The sequence below is a fragment of the Pseudopodoces humilis genome, chromosome 8 (genome assembly GCF_049639895.1).
Source record: "Pseudopodoces humilis isolate 2021_Gansu_Grassland_sample_001 chromosome 8, ASM4963989v1, whole genome shotgun sequence".
In the NCBI taxonomy this organism is placed as follows: Eukaryota; Metazoa; Chordata; class Aves; order Passeriformes; family Paridae; genus Pseudopodoces; species Pseudopodoces humilis.
The window spans coordinates 10,193,302-10,205,694 of NC_142207.1; the positions used below are offsets into that span (position 1 = coordinate 10,193,302).

Below are 12,393 nucleotides of genomic sequence, written 5' to 3' on the forward strand. Positions count from 1 at the left end.
TGAACGTGTTGAAACTACAAATACAGAACATTTGTTTTCAGGAGGAGTGTGTCTGAGCAGACCCAGAGCTGCATTTCTCGAAGGGATAGCTAACAGACTTGGCTCTTCCGAATTTTAGCAAATCAAAGGCATTTGTTAAAATACAAAATGAAATAAATATGGAAATAATGATATATTTATTTTATTATTACCCCTTACCATGTAAGAAACCATATAGGTTTCAAAGTCTTCATGCTGATGGCAAAGACTCCAATAAACATTTCTCAAATTAAAGTTGGATTGTAACACATGTCAAGGAGCAGGTTGCCCAGCAAAGTTGTGCAGCCTGGAGGTATTCAAGTTCAGACTGGATAAGCATCTGAGCAATCTGATCTGACCTTATAGCTGATCCTGCTTTGAACAGAAGGTCTAAAGACCTTCCTGAGGATATTTAAGACCATCCTGGAACTTGCTTTTATCCTTGCAGTTGTCAAAGACCTTTCTTCACAAAATAATAACATTATTGACTTAACCTCCCATCAGAAGACAAAGGGTTGAGCTTATCTGCCAGGATTCAAATCAGAAATGATCCTGCTGTGATTTAAACCCTGAATCTTAGATTGTAAACTCTATCTGAATACAATTTGTAGAAATTATTTTTAATAATGACATTTAGGGAAACAAAGATACCCTGCATTCCTCTGAATTTATCTCCCAAAGTCTTAAATTTAACTGTCAGACTCAGGCCTCAACTACAATCTTAACTGAACTGTGCAAGGGTTCTGACACTTAAAGCATTTAAATAGTTTATGATTTCCCATTTTCCATGGGAAAGGATGCTCTTGAAAGAAGCCCAACTTCATTCTAAGGGGTTTTATTTCCTTTAATGAATTTCAATGAACAAAATGTCCATTACACTCAGCTTCCAGTGTGAGCTGTGTGCAGTCCACACAGCAGATGCACTGATACATAAACAAGTTCCAGGAGAGTTTTTAAATAATGCTGTGGTGCTGAGCACACAGCACTCAGACACAAGGACTGAGCCTTGTGATTCCTTGTGTAGCTCTGTACAAGCACTAATAATATTGAGAGACCTGCAAGTCTGTGACACATCCAAGTTAAGCAGTATCTTCTTTTAAAGGGCTGACTGCTCCCAAAATTTCCATGTTGAGCTCTTCTCTATTGTTATGATCAGCTCTCTTAAATAAGCAATTTCTGTAGCTGACTGATCTCTCTAGGGAGATTTTGTAACGTGTTTCTGCTCCAAAATCGAAACAGCCTGATGTGAGATTGAGCTAATGATTTATAGCAGTGTGTCAGATGGAAGCGGACTTGTGCTGCCAAAGCTGTTGAATGAGCCAACAATGAGCTTAGTGTAAAATTTGACTTATTTAGGCAAGGTAGAGCCCTCACTTTACAATAACAGCAAGGAATATTCATTCCTTTCATGACATTTACTGGATGTATATTGATACAGTTATCAAATTTATGATTCTGAACATTTTAGCTGTGTGATAGCCCCGGGTCTGTGACCACCTTTGAAAAAGAAACTTGGTTTTCCTACTGGCTAAAGCTGGGTGCTATGACAGAGTCAGAAGAATAACACAATATTCAACAAGGGTATCTGTCTCTAGAGAAATAATATGTTCTGCAGCTATGCCACAAGCTTGCCACATGCTTTTGGGCATATTGCTTCATGTTTCCATGCCTACTGTGCAGGGGCTTTTTGATGATCAGTGTTTAGTGAATACTTTGTATATTAGTGCTGTCTTTTACTTATTTAAAGACAGAAACAAACCTACTACCTAACTGGGGGCTGATTTTGACCAACCTTGTTTGCCTTTTACAAATCCTTGGGGATTTCTACTGTTCCTGATGTGGTATTTTGTGTGCATGTGTATTACACACGCATAGAAGTATCATGGTGATTAGTAAGCTCTATGGTGGATATATGCAAAAGAATGAGAGCAATGTCATTAGACCCTGAGAAGCCTAAAGTTAAATGTTAGTGTTTTTATTACTCTCAGCTTTGGTGCATGTGCTGTGTTTTGCAGCCTTCTCTGCTGCTGGAAAGTGGTAAACCAAGTACTCAAGGACACACACACACACATATATATATAAGCATGTCGCACACAGGCATGCAAGTGGTGTATTCATTAATACCTACTCCTCTGCTCCATTCCATACTTGACTTAGGATGAGGATACTTGCTGTGAGGATGGTGGTGTTTCTATGCCTTTAGCAGAATCTGTGTGAGCACAGTCTTCCCAAGCACAAATGAGAAAATAGAAGTTTATTTGCGAACAAGGTCTTACCATCACTAACTCCAATAGTCATTGAATGTAATGGTAGGATTAGTAATTGCTGCTATGAAGGGCTTGGTTCTGGTTCCACAAGTCACATATGTGCAAGCTATATTAGCATTTATTTTCTGCCCTGAAATTCTGTTACAAGGAAACGTGGCAGCAAAACCATCAGTGCACAGTGACCCTTTCAGCAGTATGAATGCATTGTGGGAGATCCTGAGGAATCTGGCTCAGTGCTCACCACTCAGACAGAGAGGACCCAGTGGTCAGGGTTCTGTGTTCCCTCTCTGGAAAAGTTAAGGGCAGACATCTGGGAAGCAGACAGTGAACCGAGACACGATAGACATTTTGACACTGAATATTGCAGCTCAGAAGTGCAAATATGAATGATTCTGAAGTTCTTCTTTTGAAAAACATCAGATTGTATCTTTGAGTATCCATGTGATTCCCTGTTTGCAGTCGGGTCAAGAATGCAGTGAATTTCCTAAGAATATGTGGGTGGACTTGCTCTATAACCTTCAACCTTTCAAATTCCTCTGGATTGCTAGAGTATTTTTGTCACTGGTTTTATGGTTAAAGGGCAACTACACTGCTGGTAAAGGAAGAGATGTCTTATATTGCTGCTGTTATAGTTCAAGACTATAGTAACCTCCACTGTCAGCTTCCCACTAATGCATAGTGGCAAAACTCTGCAGCCATACCAAAACTTTTCACAGACAGATCAAAATGTGTAGAGGAAAACCAGCTTACTCTGCTCTGTGCATCAGTGCTGGCACACTAATCCAGGTTTATCCCTTGAATGGCCATGTAGTTTCAATGTCACTTCTGTTGGGAGAAATTTCAGTAGAACTCTGTGCATAGTTGCTTTTTCCTGATGCTTACCTTCAGCTTTTTTTTTGAGAAGAATATAAATAGCTCGACAATTGCAACAAAATTCCTGTGTTTTACCTAGTTACTCAAAAATGATTAATCACAACTCCTGCATGCAAACATGGGGTTCCTAGGACCCAAACTCACTCCAGTGGAGACTAATCCACTGATAGCCCTACTAGAGAAATTCCTAAAATTTATTCTGCCTTTCAGTGGGCAGGTTTGGGAGCTCTAATTCAATCAGTTATCAAAGCAGATACCTAATGTGCGGCACATGAGTAATCTGAACAGCTTGTTGATTCAGGCTTGGGAGCAGATGGTTTAGAAAAAGGCTCCTGAGAATGCATTATATATTTGTTTGTTCCATTAGGCCTGTGGCAGAAGGAGATGTTCTTGTGCTGAGGGCATTTGCGTGGGAGTGGAGAGCTCTGGTTTCGTTCCCAGCTCCATTCTCCTGTGTGTCCTTGGGCAAGGTCATTTTACACTCCCATGCCTCAGTTACCCCAACAGCACACAGCGATGCTCTGGGCCACCAGTATTTGTGAGGTACTTTATCCACGGGTCTCAAAAGGGCAGTTTTAAAATAACTTAGTTTTATGTCAGAGTTGTCAGGGGGGCTGATGTGGTGAGAGTGTTCTGCAGTGTATTTTACGGGAGAGGTGTAAATTTCAAAGTCTGGACTAACAAATCTTTACCATAGGGTCCTTGCCTCTGCTGGGGAGGCTGTTTGATTAGGAGAAACCTTGTGTTCATTTCAGTTTCTTGAGTTGTTTTGCAGGAAAACGCAGGCATTCTCTAGTTTAACTTTATCCTAACCCTGTGGTACACGAACTACAGGGTGTGCATTAGTTACAGGTGTTAAGGGGTAACATCTACTTGTAGCACTCCTCTCCCTTGGAAAAAGAGCTGCAGGGCATAGTTTTCGAAGCAAAGCAGCAAGGTCTGCCATGACCCCGAGCCCTGTCAGCGATAGTGCCAAGTTCAGTTATGACCTTTTATGGTTTTGCTTTTCTCCTGCTGATGGATTTCAAATGAAAGCTTTGCCAGTGCTGTCGGCATGGACAGTGTTCAACTGGCTTTTGCAGCATATTAAATACCTTCCCTGGCTAAACAGCTTGTGGAATGGAATTAAATTGTTTCTTTCTGTCTGTCCTTTATCTGGCAAACAAATATCACAATAGCTAATAATAGTATTATACAGTAATATGATAACTGGATTTAGAAAGAAAACAAACCAATTTTGAGAACAGATAAAGAAAACTGCTTCAGAGACATTGCTTCAGCACTATCTCTGTTCATAAAAGAAAGGAAAAGAAAACTTTTCAGAGGATGTGGTTATACTGTTCTCAGTTTTCAGAGGCTTTTTGCTGGAACAGTATCTCTGCTTAAGAGCCAGGGCCATGGGAGCTCTTAACACACAGCAAACTCTATTGCCTCGCCTTGGCTCAGCCTGACCCTCACAGCAAGTAGCACAACAATTTCCATTTCCTTGCACTCAGATAAGGAGATTGCTGCCTTTTTTGGTCTCTTGGAATGGTTCTTGTGTTCTGAGGGCTCTGTAAACTGAGCCATGAGGAGAAGGCAGTGAGGTCTAGATAGCACAGTCTCATGTCACATGGGTGTGCTGGATGAGCTGTGGGTTCACCTCCCCTGCAGAAAGTCCCTTTGCCAATGCGAAGAAATTTTCACAGAATCACAGACTATTCTGAGTTGGAAAGGACCCAAAAGGGTCATCGAGTCCAGCCCTTAAGTGAATGGACTGTACAGGGATTGACCCCACAACCATGGTGTTATTAGCAATATGCTCTAACCAATACACCACTGAAAAAAAAGGCAATGACATCAACTCAAATTTGTCTGATAAATTGCAATGATTTAAAGGCCAAGCATGCTTATATTTTATGTTTTTCAGAGTGCACAAATACAAATTAATTAAAGCTTACTTCAGGCTGTATATCAAAACCTGTTTACCAAAATATTTCTGAGAATTTATCTGAGGAAGGAGTGCAGCTGAATTCAGTTGGAGAGTAAATAACAAGTGTGTGTTTCAGTGCTGATATGGTCTTAAAAGTGGCTTAAACATTTCATGTGGGTCAGCTCATCACATTATCATTTGCTCAAAGGAATACATGCCACAAAGAATAAGCTGGAATCTGACCTCCTTGCTTTTGGGGTAGCAGTAATTTACGCCTCCCTCTGTTGAGAAACAGTGGGTTTTAATCTGTGTCTGGTTTTGCTGGAGCACAAAGGGCTACAAAGCAGTAGAAGCACACTTCCTCTGTGCTGCTGGTATCAGTAACTTAATGCAGTCTGTGCTGCTGTGCAAACTGTCCCTGAGTCAGGTTTGAGGCCAAATTAGCTGCTTATCCAGCTCCTTTGGCTGCCACAAGGCCTTGGAAGACAGCTGGGGGCAACCCTACTTATATTCCTAGAGAGATTTACGTGCAAAGGCATTGGAGTATGTAGGATTCTGACCAGGTTCAACAGGACTGTGTAGATACAGCCAGTTTGACCATGATAATCTAGAATATCACAAGTCTTTATTTAGAGGTTATGTACGTGCTGTAAGTTAGCCTACTTTCATATAGTTAAGATACCTTATGGTGGCTTTCTTTTGTTGCATGTAACACTGAAATTGAAGTTAAAGCTCAGTATTTTAAATTAGTTCCTTCTCCTATAGAAATGTGCACAAGTGCATTTTTGGCTGCTCTCCCTTCATTCTTGTTCACATATTGGATTGTAGCTATGGATTGTTCCAGAAGAGGAAGAACAAAATTGTAGTCCATTAAAGCCAATGTAAAGCCTTCATAATATAAGCCTAAATATGAAATATGATTGTGCATGTCAAAAACTGCACATGACATGAAGCAGAATATTGGAGATGGGCAGCTCAGGGACATTAATGGTATAGTAAATACTAAAACAGAAGGACAAAATAGAGAACTGTGCTTGTCTTCCACACCCCTCCTCAACTCTTGGAATGTTTTTATTGGAGGCAGTTAATTGTGCTGATAGAGATTTCATATTCCAGAAGGGAATGGGAATGTAGTTTGGCAAAATATTCTAGCTTTCAATACAGACAGATGAATACAGAGTAACCTTTAAAATCCCCATAGAATATTGAGAAACAGAGCAGACACATGGAGAGACCATCTGCAGATTCTCTGAATGTTCAGAGCTGTAGAATACCATCCAGTCTGATATCAAGTCATTTTTAAGCATGGTAAAACGGTACATATACATCTGTCATATTAAAAAAGAGCAAAGATTAGGCTTTCATTCCTGTTTATGATCTCCCATAGCAGCTACTACAGTATTTATACACTGAACAGATCTGCAAGCAGCAGCACATGATAGACTTCAAACAGAAACATGCATCTTTCTGGCTCAGTAGAATTCAGCCAAGGTTGCATGTTTTCATCTCTGCCTATTGGAAAAAATATCTTAGGAATACAGAAATGTTCCCAGGTCTAGCAGATACTAGTCTGAAGCCATGCAGCATTTCCTTTGCCACTGATGTCCCCTTGGCCATGAATGTCTTCTCTGCAGTGCTCACATACCTAAGCCTTACTTCTGTAAACCGTGCTGGCCAGAGGGACTTCAGTTTCCTAGGTGAGTCATGAAAAGAGAGCTCACTAAGGAAACTGAGGCCTAGGAAACTGATAAATCATGCCCAGAGTTTCATTTGAAACAGAAGTGTGTTTAAAGTCAGCAATGAGTGTATTTTCATGTCCTGCACAGGAAGCAGGCTACTGTGCTCTGCAAGTACTGAAACATAGGCACACCTTCTTCATATAAATTCAGTGCACGGTAGTAAAGCACCCTAACACTTTATTTTTAAAGCAACACATACATCCAGGTTTGGCTCACAGAATAGCATATTTCAGAGAATCTGCACTGCTTTGAAAACCTCAATAGATGCCACTGTAAGGTGATGGACTACTGGCTTGGCTTTTTCTTCAAAGTATTTTCCTCCTGGTATCTGCAAGTGCTCTGGATTCAGGATAAATCAGCTGTTACTTATTCAAGTTCTGTCTGCATTTTGAGATGATGCAGTGATGGTTACATAGGAGGAAAACAAGACACAGGGCTGAATATTACACTTCTGTAAACATTTTGAGAAGGACAGAAAATCATTCCCAGCAAGGTCCACATGGATAATAAGTTGTAGTGAAAAGAAGATGCTGTTACCACTGGCTGACTAAAATCATACAATCCATATGTGCCATGCCAGCAGCTCTCTGATGGCTGCTATGGATATGGTACAAATGTGCTGACACTGCAAATGCTGTGGGTGCTGAATCCTCACTTCCTGCAGCTCCAGGGAGACTGGGACAGGACCAGAACAGGGAAGTGGGGTGCTGCTGTTTGGGCACCAAGAGATCAAGATTCAGTTCTCATCTTTGTTTCAGTCTCTCTTTCTAATCTTAGACAAATCATGTAACTCCTCTGTGATTCAGTTCAGTACATATCTACTCTATAAATTCATGCTTGCTAATAGCCCCTATATTCTGCCAGAAAATGATGTGAGTAAAATGTGACCAGTAAGCAGGACAATAAGCTGTTCCACAGGCCATCTGGCCTCTGACATGTGTTTAACAAGAGATGTGCTGTATAATGATGACTCCTAGTGGAATGGTGTTTTATGTGTTGCCAAAATGAATAAAGATAATCTTGATTCTGGCAGTCACTTTTTCTTCCACCTGGAGGTTCTCATACTAAATACAGTGGCACACTTGGGGTCCACCTCCCTTCCCCCCCCCTCAGTCTTTTTCCTCATACTTGAAAATTTCTATTTATTTATCTTCTAATATGTTTAATATGCTATTATTATGCATATTAATATGTCTAATATGCTTTGGAGGGAGATGTATTTTTCATCACAACTGAAGTAAATTTCTTTTTCAGGGAAGTCATTGGTCAATGACTCTTCCAAATAGTGAACTGATACTTAACTATCTTGATTATATTAGACTGCTCTAATTTCCCTCTCTATGAGTTAAACCACAGCAATCAGAGGAGAGGTTCCTCTGTCCAAGAACTAAAGGCATGTTTCTGACAAACTGTGGCTATTTCTGTCAGTGCAGTAATTTTCCTAGGAATGATAATTTGAGTATAGAGGGATATAGTCTGTCACAGTGAGGCTTTGATCAAAGTCTACAACAGCTTCCCCCAGCGTTTGGATGTTTTTATTGCTGAGAAAGTGGCAGTATTTTTTGGCTGCTTTGTCAGGTCTGTGTTTCCTACAGAGAAAGTGATAATGTCTGTTAGCAGCTAGAAAAAGCAAAATAGGACAGGAGTTTTTCGGTCCATGTTCAATGTAACCACTGTTTGTAGCATCTTACACTTTCTATCTTTTTTCTTTTCATCTTCTCTCATTTACCCTATCCTTTGATTTCTCTTTCAACCTTTTGGCCACTAGTTCATCCACATCAACATCATCATTATTTTGTAGGTTTTGCTAGATTATTTCTGAGAGGATTATTTCCAGAGAACCTATTTTTTCCCTTAAAAGTCTTTTGAAGTGTTTAACTTCCACAGTTATCTTCTAGAAATTTCTTTTAAAAGTCATCACTTTTCTGTCTTAGAAGAACATTAATTGCAATAATTAATCATTAGGCTAAATCTTGAAAACATCATATAACTGCAAAGCTTTTGTATTTTCTCAGATGTTTGCATAGTTGGCTGCACATCTGCACACCAGGTTCTGGTGATATTGGATCCGCTCATCTAAATAAGGACTTCAGCAGCAATCCTCTAACTGAGGAAATACAGACGTTTCTATCTTCCACTTCTTCAACAATTTCCAAAATGCATATGAGATTTTAAAAATCTCACTGTTTAAATTATATATACTTAAGTTGAAATCCTTCTTACCAAAAAGTGCACTAGACTTCCAAAAACTGCACATAGATGAATTTGTTCACTAAATTGTTGGCAGATAAACTTGCCACCCTTCAAGGCCTTGTTTCCATGCCAACAAACTGGTTCTAGTATTTCTGCTACCCAGATGTATTTGGATGAGTGGCACTTTCTGAGGCTGTGAGAGGTGAGCAGTGGCCCTGAAGTGTGGAAGCAGATGAAGGGAGCTGAAGAAAGCACATCACAGCCACAGGACTGTTATAGGGGTATTCCTCTAAGGAAGATCACCGAGGAGTGGTTTGCACTATTGTGGGACATTGCAGATGTAGCTGGGACTGGTCTTAGTCTCTGCAGTTGCTATAATGATAGCTGTGAAGCAGAGCAATGGGATGGAAAGAGAAGGGCTGTTAGCTAGGGCCAGGAATCCCCTGATGGAAGGTCTCTGATCCTCACGGTGTGCATTGTGTGCGTTGTTGCAGATAAACCAGACCCACCTGCCGGAACTCCCTGTGCGTCGGACATTCGGAGCTCCTCCCTCACCCTCTCGTGGTACGGCTCCTCTTACGATGGTGGCAGCGCCGTGCAGTCCTACACCGTGGAGATCTGGAACTCGGTGGATAACAAATGGACAGACCTCACCACCTGCCGCAGCACCTCTTTCAACGTGCAGGACCTGCAGGCTGACCGGGAGTACAAATTCCGCGTGCGAGCTGCTAACGTGTACGGCATCAGTGAGCCCAGCCAAGAGTCTGAGCTGGTAAAAGTTGGAGAGAAACAAGAAGGTTAGTTCTTAGGAGGAAAAAAGCATCTCAATTCAATTAAACTCTTCCTTAAGAGTTCCTTAGCGAAGCCAGAGAGCTGCACACCCTCGTTCCCACATGTCTCTGTGGTGAATGCTTGTGCTGGGCTGTAACTGTGCTCAAGTCCTTCACAGACTTCATTTGGGGGTCTGAACACATTAGTTTTGCATACTTGCAGTGTGGAAACTTGGCTTCAGGGATCCCAAATCCCTGCCTCGTGAAAGCAAGCACTAATTCTCATTCTGGCTTGCTGGGTGAGTGCTGGCTGACAGAATTCTGCAGTTCAGTGCACAGGTAATGGGAAATGAAACCTTTCACAGATGTTACACATTCAGTTCATGCCCAGTTGGAAAATGATGGTTGGAAGCTTACCTGAAATACACCAGTGGGTTCATTATAGTTTATACTGGATACACCATGGAAAAACAAACCATAAACACTATCCCAAATTTGTTTTTGGAAATAATGAATGTGCTTGCTGCTAGCCGAGCACAGAATATGCAGCAGAAAATAAATTGGCATCTTGCAGCTAGCTGTATTTCCCATGCTTTCAATCCCAGCGTGCTAGTGTACCTCAGTCCTCTGCCCCCTAGTGAATTCAAGGCTATCCTACTTAGCATGTTGGTTTTGCAGCATTATGGATGCCAAAAATATTTTTTAGGGTTTTTGGTTACATTTGCATGTAATTTTAAAAATATTTCTCAGGATCTTTTACCTCTTAATTGTTGTTTAAGTTCTTCTCAAAGGGCTAATGGGGAGAGTTGGATCGCTGTAGAAATTAGTCAGGAAATTGTACAAAACTTGTGAACACACAAACATCAGCATTATTTTTCAAAACCAGAAAGTGACCACATATTTTCGTGCACACCTCCATCTACCTACTGTGCAAGGATGACTTTTGTAGTCACCTTAACCAAAAGCCTCAGACCAGGAATTACGAATTTTACCATTTTTCCCGTCTTTGAGGAGTGAACTGTGTGTTGTATCTCTCCCTCTTCATTTACGTGTGCAGGGCTCTGGAGCTTGAGGTGTTCTACATAACCCTTGTGAAGTTATCTTTTATTGCTAAAGGGAGACAAAATGATAGCAAAGTGATGCAGCATCACACAACTGTGTAAGCCTCTCAAACAAAAGTAAATCATATTTCTCTTCAAGTGCTAAATGGGATGCATGCTGAGGAATTACTTCCCTCTATTTGCGATTCAAAACCAATCTAAATCAAGATGCACCTTTTCTTCAAAGTGGGGAAAATAACATTAGAAGTAGCAATAAAATTGAAAGGAAGCTAGATGTTATTGGCTCTTCATAATAAAATTCCCTGTGTTTGAATGCTCTCTTTAGTTGCAGGACAAGCATCTAGGGTTGGAGACCTGACTCTTCTCTACACTTTTCCAAGAGCAACCACTACCTATACTGGACCAAAGCATACAAGTTGTTTTTCCATTTAAGTCTGAGCATTTTCTTACACAGATTTAGTACAAAAGGCTAGAAAGTGTGTGAGTCATTGGAATACACATTAAAAAAACCCAAAAAAAAACAGCAACTAAAGTTGTTTTGAGCAAAAAGAAAATGTATTCTGTTTGCAGGAGGGACGAGGTTGTCTTTGTGCTCTCAATTCCAGGGCTTATTGATTTCAACTCTAGTATTTCAGATCGCATGGAAGAAGAGCAAATCATCTAAAGTGTGATTTTTTCAAGTGTGTGAATATAACTGGTGCTTTAATTAAAGACAGTGGAAAATGCATGTGTTCAGCACCTGTCAAAGTCCGGACTTTAAGCTGCCATCTATGTAAACACTTAGCTGAGTAACTCAGGATTTTCTAGGCTGCCAGGAAGTCTGATTACTGATTTTCATACTGAGGTGGCCAGCACATATTAGCAATGTCAGTATGATCTTAGTGAAGAAAGGCATGGCTAAATGTTCACTGTGCATTTAAAGAAAACTAAAATAAGTCATCACAGATTAAAGTGTGCATTGCCATGTTTGAGGAAAATTTGTTACTGCTGACTCAGTTCCGAGAAAGGTTTCAGCACAGCTACTCAGCACTTACCAAACTCAGATATGTACCACTTATATAATTTAGGCTTCCACTGGTGGACCAAAATGTTTCTGTTCCGTGGCTTCAATGCAGTGTCACTGCAGAACCAGGCACTGACTTCTTGCCTAAGCAGAATTTGGCAGACATCACCTACTGGCAGCCTGGCTGGGAGCAGCTCCCTTACACAGCCCTTAAAAGGGGAGGAAAATGAGATGTGCTCTGTGCAGGAGTGGTTTGTAGCTGAGGAAGGTCTGAGGACAGTTACCATGGCTGGGGAAGGCTCCCTTTCCTCCCCGCTCTTCTGGTAGATCTCTGCAAACCAGCTCGTCTGTGCAGGAATATGCAAGGGTTGCAACTCCAGAAAAAAACACAGGAGAGGAAGGCTTTAGCAGCAGACTTTATTCACTTGATTGGCTTTGCTACCAGCACACAGATGCAGCATTTTGTGTAGGATGTGAAAGGATGATGCCTCAGACCAGCTATCTGCTCCCCCAGCCCCCTTTATTTCTGTTGTTTTCTTCTCATCCTCTGCATCAAA

The 12,393-nt window shown here is 40.9% G+C and overlaps 1 protein-coding gene across 2 annotated transcripts in view; it reads left to right on the forward strand.

The window, feature by feature from the left end:
* MYLK (myosin light chain kinase) overlaps positions 1-12,393 on the forward strand; it is a 194,699-nt gene that overhangs the window by 155,266 nt on the left and 27,040 nt on the right. For both annotated transcript variants that reach the window (XM_088058800.1, XM_005519645.3), the window contains exon 22: positions 9,497-9,799. In XM_088058800.1, the coding sequence (XP_087914926.1) occupies positions 9,497-9,799 (303 nt within the window). The remainder of the gene's footprint in view (positions 1-9,496; positions 9,800-12,393) is intronic.